This window comes from Phacochoerus africanus, chromosome 3 (assembly GCF_016906955.1).
Source record: "Phacochoerus africanus isolate WHEZ1 chromosome 3, ROS_Pafr_v1, whole genome shotgun sequence".
NCBI lineage: Eukaryota > Metazoa > Chordata > Mammalia > Artiodactyla > Suidae > Phacochoerus > Phacochoerus africanus.
In genome coordinates this window covers 78159620-78185831 of record NC_062546.1, presented here as the reverse complement: position 1 = coordinate 78185831, position 26212 = coordinate 78159620, and the positions used below count along the sequence as shown (strand labels likewise).

The 26212-nt window shown below is 37.3% G+C and overlaps 1 protein-coding gene across 1 annotated transcript in view; it reads left to right on the top strand.

The window, feature by feature from the left end:
- The window catches only part of HNMT (histamine N-methyltransferase), a 35145-nt gene extending 13912 nt beyond the window's left edge, over positions 1-21233 (top strand). The window contains 5 exon segments of the mRNA XM_047772022.1: positions 8237-8344; positions 9636-9722; positions 9725-9765; positions 12699-12792; positions 20261-21233. Of these exon segments, the coding sequence (XP_047627978.1) occupies positions 8237-8344; positions 9636-9722; positions 9725-9765; positions 12699-12792; positions 20261-20616 (686 nt within the window). The 3' untranslated portion in view covers positions 20617-21233.
- The last annotated feature ends 4979 nt before the right edge of the window (positions 21234-26212 follow it).

Below are 26212 nucleotides of genomic sequence, written 5' to 3'. Positions count from 1 at the left end.
CTGACAGAACAGACTACATACTGAGGCCTCCAAGAGGGAGAAAAAGAGAGAAAAAGAGAAAGAGAGAGAGATTGAGAGAAGGGGGGTGAGAAGCATCTTCTCTGACCACATGTTATGAATCTAGAAATCAAACACGGGGGGCGGGGGAATGAGAAAAAAATGACTACATGGAGACTAAACAACATGATACTAAAAACCAATGGGTAAACAAGAAAATCAAAAAGGAAAGAGGGAAGAAGGAGGGGGAGAGAAAGAGCAAGAGAAAGAGAAGAGAAGAGACGTGATCTTGTCAAGAATCTTTTATCTTTTGTACTGAAGCTCAAAATCAGATTGTTCTTGCTCTGCTTGCAAACTCATAGCTGAAATCATTTTTTATCACTAAGCAGAGAGTTATCTGGGCAATTTTTCTCCCTAGAAACTATTGTGTCTGATATTCTAGTAGAGGGAATGAGGAAGATCGTAATCTCAATGCAATGTGTAATAGAATAAAATTTTTCCTGCTGATAATCTAAAGAATTCACATATATTTTGATATGAGAAATGAAGCAAGAATAGGCAGAAATCAAATGGCTGGCGATACCTCAACCAGTCTTTAATCCTCAATTTTCTTAACCTGGAGGATGTTCTTATTTGGGGAAGCCCCAGGGTTCTCCAGCTGGGATTTGTGTTTCATTTAATGTAGCTCAGTCAGAAAAACAAGCCATCATGCATATGTGATGAGTGTTCTTTCAAATTGTCATTGTATTATGGAGCTGCCCATTTGGAAAAGCAAATCTTCATTTCCTTCTTTCCCAGTCTCCTTTAGACTTCTCTTAAATGGTACCTTGTCCAGGGAGCTTACATGATCACCCAATTGAAAATCACAAAGCCTCCCCTCATAACTTCCCCTTGCTTTTTTTTTTTTTTTGCCTTGGCTTCCTCCATGGGACTTATCACCATCCTTAAAGGTTGAATATTTTTGTCTGTTTTATTCATTGCTGTGTCTCTAGTGTTCAGAACCTGGCTTTTAGTAGGTGCTCAAAAATATCTGTTGAATTAATGCATAGTAGCTTCAATTTATTTATTTTTGTCATTTGTCTTTTTAGGGCCACACCCACAGCATATCGAGGTTCCCAGGCTAGGGGTCAAATAGGAGCTATAGCCTCCAGCCTACACCACAGCCACAGCAACACAGGATCCAAGCCATGTTTGAGACCTACACCACAGGTCACGCCAGTGCTGGATCCTTAACCCACTGAGCAAGGCCAGGGATTGAACCCATTTCCTCATGGCTACTAGTTGGATTCATTAACCACTGAGACATGACCAGAACTCCAAGTAGCTTCAATTATTGAATTATTACCATACATCATGAACTGTGGTTAATTATCACCATATAATGCCTTTAACATTTACAATGACCCTGTATCTTAGACTATATTATCTCTAATTTACAGATATGAAATTTAAAAGGCAGAGGTATTAACAATTTTTCATAAGATATTTCTGGGGAATACTAAATTTGAGTTCAATTTTGTCTCTATAGCTTCCAACTTTTCCTTTTCATATTTTTTCCTTTTTAATCAAATGATTTGGATTTCAAGCAAAAAGGCAACATTCCTCTGCTATCTCATTAAATATATCCTTAAAGTTCAGGGGTTGGAGAAAAGTTGTCTAGAAGATAAGATCTCTACCCTTTCCCTTGTTTTTGAATTTTTTTTTTCCTTTTTAGGGCTGCACCTGTGGCATAAGGAAGTACCCAGGCTAGGGGTCGAATCAGAGCTGCAGCTGCCAGACTACACCACAACCACAGCAAGTTGGGATCTGAGCTGTGTCTGAGACCTAAACCACAGCTCTCAGCAATGCCAGATCCTTAACCCACTGAGCGAGGACAGGGATCAAATGCGCATCCTCATGGAAACTGGTTGGGATTGTTACCACTAAGACATAATGGGGAACTCCTTATTTTTGAACTTTTTATTTAAGTTGCATTGTCAGAGGTTCCAATTATATGCCCATCTTCAAATACAGACCTGAGGCATTTAAAATATGGTCCACATGAAAGCAAGATATTATAACCATAAAATTATCTGACTATAAAAATTAAGTAAAACACTCAGCTCAGAAAGGAGACATGGGAAATCATTCTATAGTTGTTAATTTGACAAACAGACTAGTAGAAAAGAAAGAGATTTGCAAGGAAGGAGATCTTAAAATTTTAGTTTTCGTTTAACTTTCCAAATCAAAAAGTCAACGTATATTGTTTGGTAGAAAATAGCACAGGGGTGGACAGAACAAAAAAAAATAGTAATAATAATAATGAAACAAAACAAAAATCCCACAAAGCAAAAAAACCTCCGCAACCTAGCCTAGTAGAAAAAAAGTTTTTGATTCATGCTGATACATATCTGGATTTTCCTCATTTTGCCAAATTCCACATATCAATCATCATAAAATGCCCAGTCTCCAAAATCACTAATTTGCCTTGGTGCTCACAAAAGGGGGTGGGGAAAGGAAGGGAAATAGGAAAAGAAAAGAAAAAGAAAAAAAGGAAGGATGGTATATTGGCATAGAGTTGCTTAATTATTATAATTTTTTCATTTGTCACAGGAAACTGTAGATGTTGTTCCAAAACTTTAGGAGGAAACTGATAATAAGGCTTTAGTTATTAACTCAAACAACTGTTGGCCTAAAGGCTTAGGATGTCAAAAAAAGTGGTTTGCAATTGTCAGAATTATGATCAAGCAATGCCTAATGAAAGATCATATGTGAAAGGAGATTAACTATAAAAATTAACAAGTACTGCCTTACTCCCCTTAAATGCTATTTTCTGGACCTCCAAGTTAAGATTCCCAGAAGGCTTTGGAATGCACAATAAGAGCAGCAGGGTGCTGGCTTCCACATGTCTTTTGTTTACCCTTGAATTTGTGGAGAATTTCTGAATTATTTGATCAATTCATTTCTAGTTTAATTTACCCTATTCTTTCAGCATGTTAGTTTGGCCCTTGTGCTCTTTAAAAGCCTTTGTAGGGCACTTAACATCTGATACTGGAACACATTCATGATGTAATGGCTCCCACTCAGAAGGATGCAGCTGAGAAAGAACAAATGTCCTCCTTTTTTCTTTTTCTTTTTTCTTATTTTTTCATTATTTGCATCTCTTTGCTGCTGACTCATGGTACTATAGGGTTTGATAACCCCTCACAAGTTTTTCAGTGATTGATGATCAAATCTGTTCACATGCTTTATCTAGCGTTTTAGAGTCCTTGATACTTTTTAACAAGCTCACTGTAATCAAGCCTTTGCTAGTGAATAAAACAAATGAAGGAAAGCAATAATTCAGACCACAGAACACAACGTTTTATCTGTGTTGCAAACTTCAGTCTCAACTGACTTTCTGCACAGAAACTGTGCACTTTCTGTCTGAAGGGTACTGATGCTAATTCCAGGCTCTTTGGGAAAAAATTACGGAGGTAATCAGTCATTTGTAGAAGTGTGCAAGATGCCTAGGAGTTAGATGAAGTGCAGAAGTGAGAGGAGAGTATTCCAGGCAGGCGAGAGAGCATGGGCAGAGGACAAAGTATACGGAAGAACCATGATATATATATATATATATGGGAAGGAGGAGAGAAAAGGGTGGAAATGCAAGAAATTCAGGGTTTCTAGAGCCAAGAGTATCAAAATAGGAAGTCTGAGAGATGAGAATAAGGGAGTAGGCAGGGTGGTTTGTGCTCAGTTAAGGAGCTTGGGCTTTATCCAGTTGATTAGTCATTAGAAGGTTGTAAGCCAGGAAGTGATAGGCTTACGTAGCTCAGGGTTTTAAATGATTGTGGCTTTGAGGGTGATGAAGTTTAGCAGTGATAGGCTGAATTTTAGGATATTATTATAGTATTCCAAGAGATAGATAATTTGAGCCTGGACAAGGGCATTGCTTATAGGGATAGAATAGAGAAAGTAAAGAAACATTTAGCAGGAAAATTTATAGATGGCCCAGAGGGAGGATGAAGCAAAGAGCAAAGCTTGGTTGTCTGGATGGACAGTGAACATGATAGGTGATATATCAAGAAAGATTTGTAACTAAATTTATTTATAACTGAATGCTAAATGTTTAGAATGTAATACTATAGACCATCTGAACTATTTCTCTATTGATTCTCTTTTGGGGAGAAGAGGTTTGTATAAATCATTTTTTAAAATGCATTTCTCTTATTTCTGAGTGAACCTAGAAAGCAAACTACATATGCAATGAGATCAAGGAATATATTGTCTTATGGGATATCTTTCTCTCTCTATCTGAATCTCACATAGGAAATAATAGAGTCTGTTATAATAACAAACATAACATAGATAATAAATGCCTTAAACATTGTTTGTTGTCTAATCCAGGATACTTTTCAGAGTAAGAGTGGAAGGGAGTGGGTAAAAGAAGTTAAAATTATTATAATTTTTTGAAATATTGATTGAACAAGTTGTTTTTATATTGGTCAATTTATAAAATCATTTTTAATGTCATCAAAAGTTTACAAATAACAAATGTTGGCAAAGATGTGAGAAAAGGGACCTCCAGGAGTCATTTGGTGGGAATATAAATTGGTGCAGCCACTATGGAGAACAGTATGGAGGTCTCTTAAAAAAAGACTAAAATAGAACTACCAAATAATCCAGCAATTCCCGTCCTGGGAATATATCCAAAGAAAAGAAAAACACTAATTTAAAAAGATACATGCACCCTAATATTCATAGCAGCATTATTTACAATAGCCAAGACATGAAAACAACCTAAGTGTTCATCAAAAATGGATAAAGAAACATGTGATGCATAAATCACAACACAATATGACTCAGCTGTAGAAAAGAATGAAATTCTGCCATTTGCAACAATGTGCATGGACTAGGGGGTACTTATACTAAGTGATATAAGTCAGACCGAGAAAGACATATATTTGTTATCACTTAAATATGGAATCTAAAAAATAAAATGAATATAATAGAACAGAAACAAATTCACAGATATAGAGAATTATATAGTGGTTACCAGCAGGGAGGAAAAAGGACAAGTAGCAAGATAAGGGTAGGAGATTAAGAGTTACAGAGTACTATGTGTAAAATAAATCAGCTATAAAGGTATGTACAGTACAGAGAATACAGACAATATTTTATAACTATACATGGAGTAAATATAAAAAATTTGAATCACTACATTGTACATCTGAAAACTAATATAATATTATAAACCATCTAAATATCAATACAAAAAACTTTTTTTTTTTTTTGCTTTTTAGGGCCATACATGTAGGATATGGAAGTTCCCAGGCGAGGGGTCAAATAACAGCTGCAGCTACCAGCCTATACCACAGCCACAGTAATGTGGGATCAGAGCCACGTCTGCAAGCTACACTACAGATTGGGGCAATGCCAGATCCTTAACACACTGAACAAAGCCAGGGATCGAACCTGCATCCTCATGGATACTAGTTGGTTTCATAACCTGCTGAGCCACAACAGAAACTGACACATACACACACAAAAAACAACTTTTAATAATAGTTCTTTTGAAAGAAAGTATTTCAAAAATAAAATTGCAATAATAATATTGTCTTAAAAATAAAAAATAAAAATCTTGGGGAACAAAACTAGATGAGACATCAGTACCAAGAGCATAAAATACAACTGTCCCTGGCAAACAATAAGTATGGTCACCAAACTTAACGATGTTAGAACTGGATTTACATGCTAGCTCCTGAGGAAATAATGTCATTATCTCCTCTTGTTCATTCATTGCTGCTAGAAATCTAACAGTGAATGCACAGAAGTTTCACTTCCACACTTGGTTTACAACCTAGAGGTTGTTGGATAAACCTGTGGTTTCGATGTCTCAGTTGCAATTCTAACATTTTATCATTGTCCTAGGGGGTGGGACAGGGTGGCTCTGACAGTGGTAGAAGAATTCTGCAGGTTGGGGAAGTAACAATTTAGGGAGATACCCTGGGGATATGCTAGATCCATTCTAACATGTGGGAAGATCCTGAATGTCAATGTCCACCTTAGAAGAGCTCCTCAAGCCCCAGGAAAAATGTTGCATTTCCATTCTCTGAATTATAAAATGTTAGATTTGGAATCCTCAGAACATATGATTTTTTTATTTAAAATATATAGCTAGGCTGATAGAGGCCAGAACAGAACTTTTGCCCTCTGGTCCTTTGGAGCAAGCTCGAGTCTATTTGTCCTATCAGCTTTTTGCCTTAGTTATCTTTGTTACACTTCAAAAATAATTAATGCAGAGAATAAGAAAGTAGTTAACGACCGTACACTTTGGAGTTAGACAAATATGCCTTAAACTTTGGGCATATTAATATTTCCTGAGTGTCAAATCACTCAGATCACCTTATCTGATTGGGAACAATGCTGTGGAGTTTGTGATAGCACTGTGGTCAGGATTAAGTGAGATTTTTCAAGCCAAGTGCCTCGCACAGCGTTTGACAAATACCAGGTGACCAATAAATGACAGCTAGAATTACAATTAAGGAAGGAATAAAAAGTTTCATGTTGGTGGGGACAGCTTTGGACAAAATTGTCACATAGGCTTCTTCATCCACCACTTCAGCTTCCTTCCCATGTCTTCTGCCTAACTCTACCCCAACTCGTCACCATCACCCATTACCAGTATTTGGGACTCTCATTATACTATTAGAGCGCCCTGTTTTCCTGGACTACCATCTTTTGTTCCTGACTTATCTTCCTCATCTCCTTCTTTTCAGATCTCTGAGTCTTATGGCTCTGCTTTTGTTGCCTGTCATATCTAACCTTAGAAAGGTTCTATTAATGCCATTTATGCCAAAATGTTAAAGACTAATGTCATTTCCATATGCTAGTCTTGCCAGCACATAAGTCTATTTTAGTGAAGGTCAATATCATAACTAAGAGAGTAAAAGTGCAAAACTTAATTTGGAGACATCAATAATAGGGAAGGAAGAGAGATTTTTAAAGAGAGGGACTCAGTGATAACATTAAAAATAATGAACAGCTAACATTTATTGGGTGCCAACTCTATCTTGCACTGTGCTTTATATGCATTGCCTCATTTAATCCTTACAACCAGTAAATTCTGTACCATTATTATTGCTATTTTTCTGATAAGGAAGATATAGCTTGGAGAGATAAAGTAAATTGCCGAAGGTCATAATTCCAAGTGAATCAGAGGGGTTTGGACATTAAGTTATCCACCTTGCCACCATCTCTCATAATCGCTGACAGGCTATATTTTCATCAGGGAGGGCATCTGTTTGCTCCTCTTATCATTATTTGCTAGTCTTGTGTGGTGCCCGGTGCATAATAAATAATTAATCATTGGTGCATGAATTAATAAATAAGAACCTATTCTGCTATAACCTCCTCTTCATTTACCTCTCTAGGGTCACCTCTTGCTTGGAGGCTCTGCCTTGCCTAATACTCCAAACCTCTGAATTTCCAGTAGCCTCACATATACTCTTCTACTTCCTGATGTCATGCCTCTGTCTTCTTGTCCACTCTATGTGCAATTCCCATTTCCACAGATGTTTCCATGCTAACTTCCACTTAACAGAGAACTTAGGAGTGATGTCCTGCCATGAAGCTTTCCATCCCCTCAGCCTCCCCTCCAATCCTCTCCCTCACTGCCTCCTTCCCTCTTCCCACCATAGCCCCACCCATACAGGGTTCTTTCCATGTCTGTTTCTTTCACTAGACCATGGTGTTTTTGAGGGCACGGGTCTAAATATATTTTTATCCTTTTTTAATACTTGACATATTTTGTATCTGACTTATTTTTGGTATGCTTCTGGCCCAGCCTAATTTATCAATTCTAAAGCATTTTTTTCATATTTTAATATCTATGAAACTGACATACATCTTCCAGTTGATGAATCTTAAAATTATAACTGACAGTGTTTTTTCTGATTTAGTGATATAAAAAGAAGGGTTGTATGCATCCTATATATAATGGCATCTTAGATTTACTGGAACAAAAAATAGATATTAAATAAAGGTTACGTGAGTGAATGAATAAATGAATTAATAGCAGTCGTAGCTCTTCTCAAACTGCGTTATGATTCCTACTTACAACCTAGCTGTTCTGCATTGTAGACATGGTGGCAGGGCAACAGCTGCGTATTATTCTTGATTTATGCTGGGCTTTCCTAGAAATAGTAAACTAGTTCAAATTATTCGTAATCATTTCTTTCTGGACTGAGGTGATCTGTTCCATATGCTTTTCTTCTAGGTGAAATTGATCTTCAAATTCTCTCCAAAGTACGGGCTCAATACCCAGGAATTCGTATCAACAATGAAGTTGTTGAACCAAGTGCTGAACAAATAACCAAGTACAAAGGTACCTATAACCCATGGTGCGTGCTCTATACCAAATCCTATTCTGAAAGGCTTGTCATCCCAGATGTGTTCTTGAATCAGTAATAACATAGTTACTATGGTATATTCTTTGTAAGCTTATTGGGAGAAGAACCTAAATAATTTGTTTTCTTGGCAGGCATGACTAAACAATGAAGAATATGAATAGTAAATAGAATTATTATTATTATTTTTCTACTGAAATCTCCATCCATCCCCTGGTCATCAACTATTATTTTTGATATATATTCTTAGAGACAGAGTCATTAATTCATTCAGAGATATTTAAAACAGAATCCCTGCCCTTAAAGGGCTTGCACTTAATTGCTTACAGCAGGAATCAGAAAACTTTTCTCTGAAAAGAGCCAAAGAGTATTTTAGATTTAGAAGGACACATGATCTATTACATCTTTTATCATCTCTGCCACTGAGGCACAAAGGCAGCTGTAGACTATACATATACTAATGAGTGTGGTATATTACAAAAAAAAAATTAAGAAACATTAACATTTAAATTTTATATCATTTTTACCTATCATGAAGTATTTTTTTTTTATTGTGTTCAGCCATTTAAAGGTGTAATGGGGCATTCCCATTATGGCGCAGCAAGTTAAGAACCGGCCGTAGTCTCCATGAGGGTGTGGATTCAATCCCTGGCCTCACTCAGTGGATTAAGGATCTGGCATTGCTACAAGCTGGGGTCTAGGCCACAGATGTGGCTTTGATTCACTGTTGCCACGGCATAGGCCAGCAGCTGCAGCTCTGATTCAGCCTGGGAACTTCCATGTGCTGCAGGTGTGGATCTAAAAGGGGGGAAAAAAGTGTAATGGCACGAGATATGAAAGACAGAGCATGAGGTCAGGAAGTAGATTAGTATTTTTAGCTTGCAATCTATTTAAAAATAGGTGGTGGGACAGATATGGCCCATGGGCTGTAGTTTGCTGTTTCCTTGGTTACAGAATTGTATCACCTGTTTTACTTAGTTTCCAGTAAAATCACCAATTGATTCTGCATTAATACCGAGATAATGGTACCTATGTCTGATCAGGATTCTCACAATTATTTCTTACTGACTCTTTAATTCCTCCCTAATTTCATTTAATACTAGGGAAAAACTAGGATGAACTATCTGGTCTTCTGTACTACATAAAAAAGAAAAATGTGCTTTATATCTGTTATGTATATATCATTGATTGCATTAAAATTCTAAATGGAAATGGGTTCCAAATTTGCAATTAAAATTGATGGTGTGCCACCTTTTCTCTGTATTTTAGAGCTTGTAGCCAAGACATCAAACCTCGAGAACATAAAGTTTGCCTGGCATAAGGAGACATCATCTGAATATCAAAATAGAATGATGCAGAAAAAGAACTTCAGAAGTGGGACTTTATTCATATGATTCAGGTAAGAAATATTTATTGTTATATACACTCAGGAAAAAGGATTTTTCATAAATATTTCAGAGTGCCTAATAGTCTAATTTTTTTTGTCTTTTTTTTGCTATTTCTTGGGCCGCCCCTGCGGCATATGGAGGTTCCCAGGCTAGGGGTCGAATCGGAACCATAGCCACCGGCCTACGCCAGAGCCACAGCAACACGGGATCCGAGCCGCGTCTGCAACCTACACCACAGCTCATGGCAACGCCGGATCGTTAACCCACTGAGCAAGGGCAGGGACCGAACCCGCAACCTCATGGTTCCTAGTCGGATTCGTTAACCACTGCGCCACAACGGAAACTCCCCTAATAGTCTAATTTTAAAAAGAAAAATAAAAATCTGATTCCTGATTTGACAATTAAGCATTATCTGTCCAAATTGAGGATAAAGATGTTAATTACACTAAGAGATTCTCTGTAATATTCAAAAGTCCAGTTCTCTCTACTCAAAATACCTCCATAGTTACTGATTTTTTTTCATTGCTGGCTTAATTTTTGTAGGATTGATAGTTCATAGATAGTTCACTGTAACACATCCAGTAACAGTTGTCCAGTAACTCTAATGGTCTGGATGGACCAATGTCCTAAGGATTTTCTGAATCTTCTTGCTTCTGCCTCCTGTTGATGACCTGACTAGCATGCATATGACAGAAGGGGCAAGGTGGATGATTCCTCAGGTCAACAGAGTGTTACGCATATCAGTCACTCTTCTTTAGGAATTTATTTCCATGTCCAGCACAGATGGGTGTTTCTTAGAAATACAATAGTGTGTTTCTTAGAATTACAATAGTGTGTTTCTTGGAAAGGGGGTGACTATTCAGTAGATGGCATGGGGACATATTTCCAGAGGTCATTGTATCTAGAGGGCTTAGAGGTATATAGGCTTTGGGTCTTGGCTACCATTAGAAGATGTGTATATTTTGGAAATATCACGATTTCCAAAATATGAACAACAAAATATTTTTTGCTTTCTCCAGTCCATAAGTACAATCACCTGAAAAGGGGTAAATTTTAAAAATCTTAGGAATAAATGACTACAGTTTTGGCACATCCAGGTGGTCCTACATCTCTGCTTCCTTAGCATATGGAATCTTTTACCTGTAAGGGGCTGTTTAGCATTGTCCAGCAAACCTACGATGTTTCTCTACTAGACTTACTTTCCCACCTTTTCATACAGTTGACCCTTGCACAGCACAGGTTTGAACTGAATGCATCCACTTACATGTGGATTTTTTTCAATAGTAAATACTACATGACTGGATGAGGAACCCCAGAAATAGAGAAAACCATGTACAGAGAGGGCCAACTCTGTTATGTATGGATTTTTGACTGCATGGAATGTTGGTGTCTGTAATCCCTGCCTTGTTCAAGGGGTCGCCTGTATAATTGTTTCATACGTCCCTCTCTCTCCTTACCTCTCCTCTAATCCCTTCCTTGTCACTCATTTCCAATGGATGAACTCAGTTCTACTCTGTAGCAAAAAGAAAAACCATCAGGTGGAAAATTATCTTTTACCCTCCAAGTTTGTAAATGTGGTTGCACCTGTACCCACCATTTCTTTCATCTTATTACAAAAGCCTCCCTTGATTAAATCCAGTCCCTCTGCATGTAATCTGGATCTCATTCTTCACCTATTATAAAATGTTGCCACTTCAGAGATCATTCTCCAGGTTCTCTCAAAACCCCCATGTTCATTTGTTCTTTCTTACAGCAACTCTGCCTCCTCTGCATTACTGTTCTTTTCCTCTCTGTCTCCTCTGCATTTTTCTGTACTATGTCTCTGCCTCACTATGGTACATTACAGTCCTAACACTCTCATGACATCCTTGCAGCTTAATATTCATAGTCAACTGTAGAAAATCTTTGATTACTAGATCAAATTTCAGAGCATCTACTATGACCTGCCTACTCTTTTTCAGCCAGGTCATGTCATAGCTTGTTAGTCATCTAATGGATTAGCCGCAACTGGGTGCCTATCTGTGTATGGTCCCTGTGGTGAACAGCATTGAGTGACATGGTACTGACTGTGGTCTCTGAGGAAGCACAGGCCATGTGCCAGTCTATTTTATTTCATTCATTCATGTGAGAGGGACATAGGTTAAGTGGCTTTTGTTTTATGCAATACATTCTATCAGAGCATCTACGTAAGATACTGAATTTTTGTCCAAGAGAGCTGAAGATGAGATACAAGAAGTAAGTATCTATAGAGGTAGATTCCAGGGATGTAAGCCATTAAGGAAGAATTTCCAGTGCCAGTGTAGAATACCAAGCTTTATCTGTGTTGGGTGGAGACTTCTCCCTGCATTTCATCAGAGACTGTTCAGAGTTATTAAAAATGGATGGGCTGATTCCTCGCTCCTTGTGACTACACATGTAACCTTAGGCTTTATCCAGTCCATTTTCTAGAGAATCTGTCAACATCAAAGCCTGTCACATTTTCTGTGATTTAAAAAAAGCATCTGCGAACATATGGTGAAGCTAGTGCAAAGGGCTTAATTTTAAAGCAATGTTCCATGAAATGGGGGTCTGTTTTTATGGTGCCAGCACTATTTTCTCCCTGAAGAACTACAATTCACAAAATATAGAGTAAGCATAGAATGAACACCACCCATGTGGAGTGGAGACTAAGTGTCCCAAGCTATCAATCTGTGTTATTGAAGCCAGAAAGAGTAAATTCAAAATTATTGGACTTTAGTTGAATGAATTTCATAGTTTTCCCTCTCCCTCAATATTTTCTCACATGATTATTCTCTCCATATAACATCTTTAATTTTTAAATTTCTTAAGTGTTTGAGTAAAAATCCTCTCAACTTGAAACTAAACCTTCTAGGGAATATCTAGTCTCAGCAACCAAGACATTGATATAGAAAAGTGTCTTGTTTCTCTTTTCCTTCATTTCTAGATGCTGTATTATGTAGAAGATATTCCAGCCACCCTCAAGTTCTTCCATAGCCTCTTAGCTAGTCATGCTAAGATTCTCATTATTCTTGTGTCAGGTAAGTTATTTTCCTTCAGCCTGAATTTTCAAACAGCAGTAGTGTATGTACGCATGTGTTTGAAGGCATCTGGTGTATTTTGTCTTCATTATGCAATTCTTGACTTGGCTACTGATCAGACTCAATTCATTAACACAGTATTAGGAAAGTCCTTCACAACAGTTCTCAATTTAGGGGTTCTGGTGGAATTAAATGTCGGTTTATTTCTTCCTCTTGGGAAAATTTGTCTTTGTGGTCTATATAAGTTATTTTTCATATAACATACAGCAAATATAACTGACAGGAGTTTTTCTAATGAGACTGAGAATAGTAAATATTTCTATTTACCTCCTTTTTGTCCCTTGAATGTCTCTCTCCCTTCTGTGATGTTTATTAATAAATAAAATAAAGATTTAAATATTTGGGATACTTTTCATATTTGATTAGTTTGCATTTTGAGAACCAATATCAATGTTGTTTATTATAGGTCTTCTCAAATAGTTCACTTGTGTTGTTATGTTATTTCTCGAAGAAGGTACTTGATCACATTAGGTTGCTTGCTTCCAGTGACATAATAAGTACTACACAGAGGACATAAGTAAACAGATTTAGCAAATGAAACATTGACATTATTGAGTTCATTAATTCATTAGTTCTTTCATCCAGTAATATTTATGGATTGTCCACATGGTGCTAGGCAGGTTGGCTTTAGACATTCAATGGCCTCTATCTTCCTAAGCTTATACCAGACCCTATGCTCAAAAACCATGTCACAAAATTCATTTTTTGTTAAATACAAGGCATTCCTCTTACTTAAGGATGGCAAACATGGTTGTTGCCTATAATCTTGGGTTTGAACTCATGTGGGAGTATGGAAAATGAGAGTTCCTGTATACAACCTCTTACCAAAGAGAACATTTGATATACTATTTTAATCTCAGGTTAATTTAAAATACTGATTTTATGTAGGAAAGCTCTATCTTCCCATTTAGAAGGTCTTATGTAAATTGGATGTTTTCCACTACACTCTCTCTAAATTAAAACACTTGGGTAAAGCATGTGGTACTGCATTTGGGAATACAAAGTAAATTTAACTATCAACACTGAGGGCAGTCTATTCTTAATAATCTCTGTTAATAATATAGGAACAGTGTTTCAGACATAAATAGTAATTCATCCAGATGTCATATATGTTTGATTTTGGGATGTATTTCATATCAAATGCAGATCCACTATTATTTATATTTGGTTTATTCTTAAATATTTTCAGAAGTTAAGTACTTGATTGCCAGAGGCAGCTTTCTGTGAGTCTAGGCCTGCCAATAAGAAAAAGCCAGCCTAAGGTTTAGTCAGTGGCACGAAGAGCCTGCAAGCAACTGAGAATGGACTAAGTGTCCTTATGAATATGATATTCTGATGGCTATGCCATGAATACATTAATAGAATCCATGGTTTATTGGCATCAGGATATGTCCAAACCAAAACAGGCTCAGTGAAATGTTTCCATTAAAACAAGAATGCTGAGGCACTTCCTAGCTGTGAACTTGGTCTGTGAGTACTAATTTATACAGAGGCTATTTCTGAATAATCATACCTATATTACATGGCATAAATGCACATATGTGGTTCATATGTACTATGAATATATATAGACATATACATACACATATATGTGTACACACACACATATACACACACACACATTCATGGGGAAAAATCAAATAAAAACCAGTTTGTACTATGTATGTATATACATATATATACACATACATATATATATATGTACAAAAATACATACACACACACACACACACACACACACACGTTCATGGGGAAAAAAATCAAAAACCAGTTAGCTTTTTATGAAAAGAAGTGTTTTGAGTCAAAAATTACTCATTCTGTAGTTTTATGGTGGAAATATTTTACTAGGTTTTTCAGTACACAGCTTACAATTCTTCATTACCACACACACTGTAGGAGACAGGTATCCCAAAGAGGAAAACATTACTAATAGATAATCCTCTTAGCTCAGTACTTTCCCTAAGATACCAACTCCTTACTTGCCCCTTCTACCCCTCCTATTTGTTACATAGAGCAGCTTAACTCCCTTTTTCCTCTACCTCTTGGACCTAGATAAACCTGTGCACCTATAAACCTATCTTAACAACAATATATTTCTCTGAGATAAATTCTTTTGGCCCTTCAGTGTATGGAAGTGGCCGCAGTTTCCTTTTTTGAGAATAGCAATAATTGCTTTGTGGCATTAATAAAGCCAACCCAAATATATGGGTTGGCTTTGAGAAAAATAGATCATGGTCAGTTTCTGACAGTGAAAACAAATCACAAGAACTTTCCACTCACATCTGCCTTATATTGTTGTCAATCAACATGTACAGAATTGATCCACATATTTATTAGTCACTTTTTATTTTGATGTTATCCCTTTAAATCTCTACCAGACCAGTCTGTAGGTATCAGACAAGTCTGAGAAAGCTCCCCAGGTCATCAGAGGTACCTGATCAACTTTTCACCTTAACCCCATGTAAAAACCATTGTCCTGAACTTCCACTCAGCCCACATTACAATTCTTGAAACCCCATTCTCCATACTTGCCCAATGAAAACTTTCTTTAAACTTGAATATTACCCTAAAACACCTACACCAAAACTGTTCACCCTAGGCTCTGTTTTTATCATGTTTATTGCAATTACTTTCTAAATGGGATTTGCTTCCTAATTACCTAGCGGTAAAGAAGCCTGGTTGTGTATTTCCTTTTTTTCAGTTTGACACTACCATCATGGAAATATAGCAAACCGAGGGCTCGCTGCAGGCAGAGTCAGATAAGCCTAGAACTAATCACTAAATTAAACTTCTAAGAGCACTTAATGGAGCCAGTATCTCATCTAGGCAGATAATGGCATGTCTGGATTACCATCTTGCTTTAGAGGGTCCTTTTAAGTATGCCACATAGCTAAAGCCCCTGCCTGTCCATCCCAGTCCAACAATGACCTATTACTGAGTGGCCGAGTTATCTCTCTGAATAGACCAAATTACTCAGTTATTTGAGCACCATATGGACATCCATTTTTGTAATTTATTAGGTTGTAAAATAATGAAATGTGAGGTCAGTCTCTGGATTTAATTATACAGGGCACCTAGCATGGTTAAAGTGTCAGGTGTGTTCAGCATATTCAAATACACAGCCTGTACTCTCAGTCCTGAGCCTGAGCTGGCTTCATAGGATAGTCTTGGTATAAATTTGATTCATTCAGCTTTTATTGAGCTCCTATAATCAGTCACTGCTAAGCTGTGAGGTTGCAAAGATGTCTATGACTATTATTCCTCCCTCCCCCCTTTTTTTTTTTTTTGGTTGCACCCATGGCATGCGGAAGTTACCAGGCCAGGAATCAAACCCATGCCACTATAGTAACCAAAGCTACTGCAGTGACAATGCCAGGTATTTAACCCACTGAGCCACAAGGGAACTCCCACTCCTCCTCTGCCTTTGAAAGGCTCCTAATCTAAGGGAGGACTCAGAGATGTAATCACTTTCAGCAATGTGCTAATTTCCTATCAGAGGCATATGGAGAGTATAAGGAGAATTCCTGGAGAACAGAGGGCTCTGCCTCTTTTCTCTAGCTCCAGGTCTTTGTAAAGCCCTTGTCACCTAGAAGAAGAAACCCAGTGAATATGTTTGAATTGAACTGAATAATAGTTTATTATTTCTGTTTCATAATATCCTAACTACAACTAGTTCTGAGTGGCCATCCAAAAAAGAGACCATGTTTTAGCTACAACTTACTGCATGAGAGACATAGAATCAGAGAAAATAGAAAGTTCTGGAGATGTGAAGATGGATTTAATAAACAGGAATAAAAAATTCGATAAAGAAGAAATGCATATCATGTATGCACACACACATACACAGTACACACTGAAATAGGCAGACAAAAGCAATGAAGGGTAGGCAAGTGAAACTAATTAGGAAAAGGAAGAGAAATTGAAATCATAATTAAACGACAGTATTTTACTGGTCAGCCTATTTGAATTCATGTTGCTTGAGGGAAAAGAAGCTTTCCTCAGGTTTCTAAGTATCCATTAAAGAATTAGCTCAGCTCAGTAAACATTCATTTATTTATCATGAGCAGAAGTTGATGATTATAAAGATAAAAGATTTGATTTGGGGATGAAAAAGAAGAGTAATAGGAAGATGTGGATATTTTTTAAATGAAGAGTATCACACCCTAAAATAATGTCAATGGTGTATTTTTTCTGCAAATGTAGTAGCTAGGGATTAGTTGGGAGAGTTGCTAATTAAAATGCAACTTATCTGGTTAAGGGAGATTAGCCAGAAGAAGATCAATGAAGTTTTCTGTCATGCTCTCTCCTTATCTAAGGAAGGAGGCAAATCATGGTGTGTTATTTTTAATACAGTGGGGAAAAAAAGGATCTGGTTTATATCATGTTGAAAACAAAAGTAAAACTATATGTTGTGCCCACTGAGAGCCATTATGATAACGCATTAGTCAGAAAGTGTATAATTGCTTAGCTCAGAAATGGCACCAAGTCACATAACACTGACACCAGCAAATTCTCCGCAATTAGTATTGGTTCTTTTTCCTCTGCCAGGTCTAAAATAATAATGATGATGATAACAGAGCCTCTCCTCAAACACTGAAATATCTGTTTTCTTGTAAAGTCTTGTTTGTAGGCAAATTCTTATTTGGGCAGACAATCACTATTTTTGGAATGAAAGATTTTTTAATACATACTCATGGCCTCATTTTTTTTTCATTGAACTGAGGTTTCATCTTTTTCTGCTTCTTTCCAATTTTACCTTCTCCTAGAGCTTATCCTACAGGTATCACTTCCTCTTCTGAAATACCAGTGGAACATCAATTATCTGGGCTATTTATTATTTACCATTTTCGGCCTTGGATATTCTCTTTTGTTGAGTTAAATCAGGAGACTTTAGCCAAGCCTGTGGATGACCTCAACATCCTATAATTATATGCAAAACTGTGTGGCTATGTAGTGTTTGTATACTTTCTGGAAGAGTCTGATTACTTTCATTATATCATAAAGCAGCTTTCAGAACCTAAAATGTTCATGACTTCGAAATCGTGATTTTTAATCCCGGATACTCATAGAAAATATAGGTTTGCTCTTATATCGCTTTGTCCAAATCCAACTTAATTTCCTAACACTTTGGCAATGTTTTTGTGCCAGTCTTGGTTCTAAGTGCCCTACCTTATTAACTTAGTGAATCCTTGGAAAAATGCTATGACTATATTCTGTTATTATCCCTGATTTACAGGTGACAAAACTGGGGCACAGGTTCCCTAAGCTAGTAGGAGGAAAAGCTAGGCTTCACACTCAGCACATTAGGCTTTAGAGACCATTCTTAATTACTGCACTGTATCCACTGTGTACATATCCACTGATATATTTGCATATCAGAAGGTCTATAAATAGATGCTCTTCTTTAGCTTTATTATTATTCCTAGAGATTTCTGAACAGCAAGTTTGTTTTTTCACAGTCTCAAGATTACAACTAGTAGAAATACATTATCAAGTTAATTCTATACAATGTTCATTTATTTTGTAAGTACTTACTACACATTGGCCATGTGCTTGCCGTCGTGCAATGATTCACTTCATTTATCTTGTTTCATATTTGCAGTTGCATTTGGGGTAAGTATAGTTATCCCCATCTTATGGATGAGACAGTAAAATAAAAAAACCTTATCATTCATGAACTGTCAGAAGAGTCTAACCTATATTTCTCTCCCTTCCAATGCTTCATCTCTTAGCTTCTATACGGGGCCTGGTTTTTAATTAAATACAATAGACATTGCTGAAATATCTTATGAAGTTGAGGACAAAACTGTTAGGAATCAACCTACCTGTTGCAGTCCAAGGCAGCATTTTGAAAGTGTATAGACATGAGAGGCGACCCCATCTTTGGAATGAGTAAACTATCATAGTATTTGCTCTATTTGCTGTGTTCTTTCTTTCTATTTCAGTGCTTACTTTTAGATCCTTTCCTCTTAACCAGGCTAACACAAACAACTATTTTCCTTCTATCACTGCCTGAATGTCCAACAGGTATCACAATTTGCTATTTCCAAAACCAGATGCCTGATGATACATTTAAAAATATGCCTCCTGGATGCAATTAGAGATTTTTTTTTCATTCTTCAGAGTGGTTTTATTAATTTACAGTGTCATTAGCCCTTTTTTATAATGTTTTTTATTTTTTTCATTATAGCTGGTTTCCAGTGTTCTGTGAACTTTCAACTATACAATTAGAGATTTTCATACTAAGTAAGTTAGAAATAGAAAGTCAAATACCATGTGATACCACTTATCTGTGGAACCTAAAATATGGCACAAAGGAACCTATCTACAAAACAGAAACAGACTCACAAACATGGAGAACAGACTTGTGGTTGCCAAGGGGGAAGGGGGAGGGAGTGGGATGGATGGGGAGTTTGGGGTTAGTGGACACAAACTATTACATTTAGAATGGGTAGACACAGTTCAGATCCAGAGTTGCTGTGGCTGTGGCCTAGGCGAGCAGCTGCAGTTCCGATTGTACCCCTAGCCTGGGAACCTCCATATGCCTCAGGTGCAGCCCTAAAAAGAAAAAAGAAAAAAAAGGAAGAAGGAAAAAAAGAAAAAAGTGAATTAAAATTAAAATTAAAATTAAAATGGAGACCTGCTCTGGGATTTTTTGACAGAAACCTGCCACTTTAATGCAACAGCACCACCTGATCTCAAAGAAGAAATTATGAAGGATCTTCAAGAACCTGAATTCAGTGTAAAGAAAGGGGGAAGGGTTCTTTTTAATAATAGTCTGAGTTTCATAGTAGTTCATAGTACACTTGAAATTCCTTTCCTTAGTCATGCTAGCCACAGTTCACATGCTCCATGGCCAGGAGTGCTATTAGATAGCACTACAGTGGCTTCCCATCTTGCCCATATGATTGAGCATACAATCTACCCCCTCCACCATCCATCTAACCTCATTTCTTTCCTTTCTTCTTAATTCACTCAATCCAATCTCATTGGCTTGCTGGCATGTTCTTGCTTCAGGTCCCTTGCATTTGCTCTTCTTTCTACCTGGAATAATCCTCCCTCTAATGTCTACATGGCAGGCTGGCATTTCTCTGCTCAAGTGTGACATTATTAGAAAGATGGTTGGTGATCGCTCAAAATAGAGCAGCCACTCATCCAGTGTCTCATTCCTCCTTACTCTTTGCTCTGATCTGTTTTCCATTAACACTTGGTAGAATCTGATTTATTTACTTATTTAACTTCCTCTTCCCGACCCCCTACACTCCTTGAACTGAGCTACAAAAGGCAAGAATCTTTTTGTTTTTAATTCACTGCTGTATTCCAAGTATCTAGTGTCCTGCTTAACAGAGTAGGTATGTGGGGAGGGGGAAAGAATAATTGAAAGCATGAACTTTGTTCTGCTACACAGGAGCCAGTGGCTGGGACAAGCTATGGAAAAAGTATGGATCTCGCTTACCCCGGGATGACCTCTGTCAGTATGTCACATCTTCTGACCTCACTCAGATGCTGGACAAGTTGGGGATTAAGTATGAGTGTTATGACCTTCTATCCACCATGGACATATCTGACTGTTTTATTGATGGCAATGAAAATGGAGACCTGCTCTGGGATTTTTTGACAGAAACCTGCCACTTTAATGCAACAGCACCACCTGATCTCAAAGAAGAAATTATGAAGGATCTTCAAGAACCTGAATTCAGTGTAAAGAAAGGGGGAAGGGTTCTTTTTAATAATAGTCTGAGTTTCATAGTAGTTTGGGGATAAATATCCATCATGAGAATGTATTCAAAAATTGTATTTCGAGCAGCATTGATCATTCACTTATTTGTGTATTAAAATTATAAATAAATCTCATAAACAGAGCATTTTATCTTATATGTAAAATCTAGAAAATTCCAAGACATTCTTGGACTTTCATGTAGAATCATCTGTTACATTACTGGTCTTATCCCATCCCTTTTCCAGGTAAATAGACTACATACAACATAATCTGGAAAAATGAGGCAATTAACTTTCATGAGCTTATTGACAATAAAATCCTTTCCATTTGTTGATTGTAATGGAATTTCCTAGTATACTGCTAGAATATATGCTATGGATTTTAAAAATACTAGTAAAGTATTTACTTATTGATATCTAGGGTATTAATAAAAATTTATTGATTGATTTTCCCCTCTTGAGGAAGAAGTATTTGTCAATGTACATTATTTTATTGTGGTTTCTGTCATATTTTTATTGATTGCTAAAAGTAAGCACTTAGGATGTTACAAAATTAACTCTTTGTCATGTGTTGTTACTTTCCATTTTGTTTTCTCCTTTCATTTTGTGTTTGATTTTGTAGTATTCTACTTTTTTGATATACTAAAGTTTTTCTATTTTATTCAAATTTAGTTTTTTCTTTTTTTAATTTCTGAGTTTCTGACACATTTTAAATGGTCTTCTAAAACCAAGATTTTAAAATATCAAGATATAATAACATTATAATTTCACCATAAAAAATCTTTGATATGTTTGGTATTTACATAAGTATAAAGAGTTGAGAACAAACTGATTTTTCTCAAAAAGATAACCATCTATATCAACACAATTGCCAAAAAAACTCCAGTGACTTAAAATATATCTTTTATCTTTACTAAATTTCTAGAAAACACTTGAGTCTATTTCAAAATTCTCTAGACCCTTTTATCCTTCTAAGATTTCCTCTAAGGTCGAGAATTATCTTTAACAGTAGGATTTCAGGGGATTTTTGAAAACTTCTTGATAATCTTTATCTTTAATAATACGTATCCAGAGTTCCCATTGTAATTCAATGGGTTGAGAACCCAACTAGTATCCCTGAGGATGTGGGTTCTATCCCTGGCCTCACTCAGTGGGTTAAGGATCCAGCATTGCCACAAGGTGCAGGATAGGTTGCAGATGTGGCTCAGATATGATGTTGCTATGGCTATGCCAAAGCTAACAGCTGCAGCCCCCTTTCAACCCCTAGCCTGGGAACTTCCATATGCCACAGGTGCAGCCATAAAAGAAAAAAATAATAAACATCTATCATTCTTACAGAACAGAACATCTCTAAGTAATTAAGTAAATTTATAATTAATAAATATGTATGTGTGTATATATATATATTTTTTAACTAAGTAAATAATCACTACTCCTTGTTAGAAATAGGACAAAAGTAAGGTTTTACTGAAGAGCTCATGGACTCTGATTCTCCCAGTGATGAAGCTTTCAAAATAGCGTGATATATATACACTCTTTCACATCACAGAGATACCACTTAATGCTGCAGAATAGTCACTGAAAAGAGTTAATGCCCCTCCCTGAGGCCCACGGACTACACTGGAATACAGAGGCTATTTATGCCACCAAATTACCAAGCTTTATTGTTTATAATAAGTAAAATTGACTTGCATTCCTCTTCTTGGACAATTTTATCAATGTTTTTTGAATTATAAATTCCAACAAATGAAATGACAGTTATCCAATCAGATTCTTGACTATGAATCCTGAACCATTAATCATACTGATATGTACTACTGACATAGGAAATCTGTGAGGCAGGCACCATTGATGGGTATGGACCATGACGACCTTGAACGACTTCACCAAGATGATAGCAATCAAGACCACAGAGAAAATTATGGCCTTTTCTAAAAAGCACACATGTAAAACAAAATAAGAATAGAACTAACCTGCTACTTAAACAAGCAGTCAATAGATGGGTATTTGTAAATATGGCCCTTTTCTCCTATAGCCCTTATTATAAAATACAATGATAAGTTCTTACCTGCTTCAATTAATGTAATGGGAGCATTCAAGCCTTTTTAAAGAGAAAAATCCCAGAATTCCTGTCGTGGCTCAGTGGTTAATGAAACCAACTAGTATCCATGAAGATGCAGGTTCGATCTTGAGCCCTGCTCAGTAGGTTAAGGATCTGGTGTTACTGTGGCTGTGGTGTAGTGACCTCTAGCCTAGGAACCTCCATATGCCATGAATTCGACTCTAAAAAGACAACAGACAAAAAAATAAAATTAGAAAATCTGGAGTTCCCATCGTGGCTCAGTGATTAGAGAACCCTACTAGCATCCATGAGGATTCAGGTTCAATCCCTGGCCTCACTCATTGGGTTAAGGATCCGGTGTTGCTGTGAGCTGTGGTGTAGGTCGCAGACATGGCTCAGATCCCGAGTTGCTGTGGCTCAGGTGAAGGCTGGCGGCTACAGCTTTGATTGGACCCCTAGCCTGGGAAGCTCCATATGCTGTGGGTGTGGCCCTAAGAAGACCAAAAAAAAAAGAGAGAGAGAGAAAGAGGAGAAATCCTCATGAATTATTTACCAATCAGTGGTGAAAAGATACAAGGGTAAAACAGGTGCAAGGGATGAAACTACTGGCTTCTGCCTGTACTGCATATATTACAAAGGAACCCAGGGCTGGCTGTCACATATTGACTTTTAAAGTGTGTTCTTGTGGTTCTGAAAAAAGTCTGAAACATGAATTTGGAATGTTGTTTTATTACATCATTGTACATCACCCAGTGTTTAACACGGGGCCATGTGTATGGAAGATGCTAAGTAATGGGTGTTCAGTGAATTCTCTCTTTCTCAAGCATCTATCTTATACCTATGTATTTATATTCTTATTATAACCTCAGTTCAAGAAAGCCAACAAAATTGTTTGTTACCCTTAGTCTTAGTTGAAACCTTATTTAAAGTGATTCTGACACTTTCTGCTTTTGCTTAGGAAGTACTATCAAAATCCAAAGAGAAAGTATTAAGTGAAGCAAAGAATTTGCTTGATGTTTGCTTATTATTTTTAAAAAAGGAAACTTTTAAAATTGAAAACCACCAATCTGGGCAAAAGAAAAAATTGTAAATTTCTGGGCTAAATCCACAAAAACAGATGCAAAGATCATAGAGAATACTAGACCTTAAGTTTGTGAAACTGCACAGACCCAGAGGTATATTTAATATATTTATAATGTTTGTTTAATAAAAATAGCTTACACAGAATATTCTGTCATTTTAAAAGCATATCTACATGTATTGACCCCATCAGAAATTTGTTTCTAAAAAAATAAGGACTTCTTGCTAAGCCTCCCAAGGGAATGAATGTATAAAATAATCTTGTTAGATGAAGAGGTAGAACCAGATTTCCTGAGTTTAAATTCTAGTTCTGTGAAATACTCACTGAGAGATCTCAGGCAACTCATTTTCTTTTCTTTTTTTTTTTTTAGCTTTTTTTTTGTCTTTTTGCTATTTCTTGGGCCGCTCCCTCGGCATATGGAGGTTCCCAGGCTAGGGGTCTAATAGGAGCTGTAGCTGCCAGCCTATGCCACAGCCACAGCAACGTGGGATCCGAGCCGCGTCTGCGACCTACACCACAGCTCATGGCAACACCAGATCGTTAACCCACTGAGCAAGGGCAGGGATCGAACCCGCAACCTCATGGTTCCTAGTCGGATTCGTTAACCACTGTGCCACGACGGAAACTCCTCATTTTCTCTCTCTCCTCACATTTCTTCATCTTCAACATGAAGATCATAATCACACTAAGTACCCCACCTCAGAGGATGGTCATGAGGAGTCCAGGAGTTAAGGTACCTAAGTATGCTCATAAAGTGGCAGGCTCATAGGGAATTTCAAAAATATGAACTATGAATTATTATTAACTGCTAATAAAAATCTAATATAAGGGAGTTCCCTTGATGGTGCAGCAGGTAACGAACCCAACTAGAATCCATGAGGATGCAAGTTCAATCCCTCGCCTCATTCAGTGGGTTAAGGATCCTGCATTGCCATGAGCTGTGGTGTAGGTCACAGATGCAGCTTGGGTCCTGGGTTGCTGTGGCTGTGGTGTAGGCCAGCTACTACAGCTCTGATTTGACCCCTAGCCTAGGAACTTCCATATTCCGTGGATGTGGCCCTAAAAAGACAAATATATATATAAAGATCACATTTAAAAATTAAAATTAAGGAAAAGTATCACTGAGGCCAGGGAGCTAGTACCTGGAGGAATTCACCTACTTCCTGACCTTGACATTTCTAGCCAAAGGGAGATGGCCCCTCTGTGTCTGCCTCATGAAGCCCAAGTGCCACCATGGTTGAACCACTTGAGCCCCACCTTAGGGCACCTGGCTGCTTGATGCTGTAAGTACCTGCACTCTGTACTATGAAAAGTGGCCCCATCTCAACCCTGTTTAAGTAGACCAAAGGGTGGGCAGCTGACCCAAGGATGGTAACTCATAGGCTGGCCAGAAATTGATAGCAGTGGTTTCTCTGACAGTATAAACTGGATCCTTTTCACTGTCTTAGAAATTTACAATTACAAATCTTGGGAAATTAGGCATTTGTTCTTTAACAACACATTTGTGAAATATATACTCCACCAATAATGACTGTGTGAGGCATTGTTTTAAGCAAAAGTGATAATGTGATAAAGAAAACAAAGTTCCCAATGTCAGTGACCTGATTTCTAGTGGAAAGGTGGACCAAGAAATAAATGTTTGTTGGATAATGATAGGCACTATTTAATAAAACAAAAGTAGATGAGAGAAGGGGTCAGGAAGGTATAATATTAGGTGGAGAGGTCAAGGAAGGATTTTTGAGATTTGAACAGAGATTTAAATGAAGCAAAAGAACAACCATGCAAAGAGGAGAAGAGCATTTCAGGAAGAAGTAAATACACAAAGTCCCTGAAGTGGGAATGAGCTTGACACATCTGAAGAGCAGTCAGGAGGCTTGGTGGCTTTCTAGATTAGGTGGGCTAAGAAGTCAGGAGATCAATTCTAGTCCAGAGTAGCCCCTGAGGGCCATAGCTAGGAGGACCTCACTAGCATGCCACAGTTAGAAAGGCAGGAACAGGGCAGACCTGCAGAAAAGAATGAGACCACATGACCTTTGAACAGGAGACATGCTTTGGCTGTCTCAAATAATGTTCCTTGACATTTCCAATTTCTGTCTACCTCTAGCCTGAGAACAAGTACCCTTTCCCTGAGGTGTCCTTGTAGGTGTCTGCCTCTTGTTTCCCCGACGTCCTAGTTAGAATAGCATCTAAGATATTTCTTGATTCTTATTCAATGAGTTTGAAAGATGGATTATTACGGTCCCATTTTGGAGGTAAGAAAGCTGAGATACTAAGTAAAATGACTTGTACAGATCTTGAAGTAAGTTCGTAAAAGAAGGTAAGCTGGCCCCTATACCTTCTGACATCACACTGTGCATCTATACATTGGGAAAATTAAGTTTATGATCATCTTTCATCATAAATGCAGATTATCTTAAAGAGTAAGACTTCATCAAACTAAATTGCCTTTTCTCCCAAACGTCTGTCTACAAATTGGAGGATATCTGATTGCAGAAGAG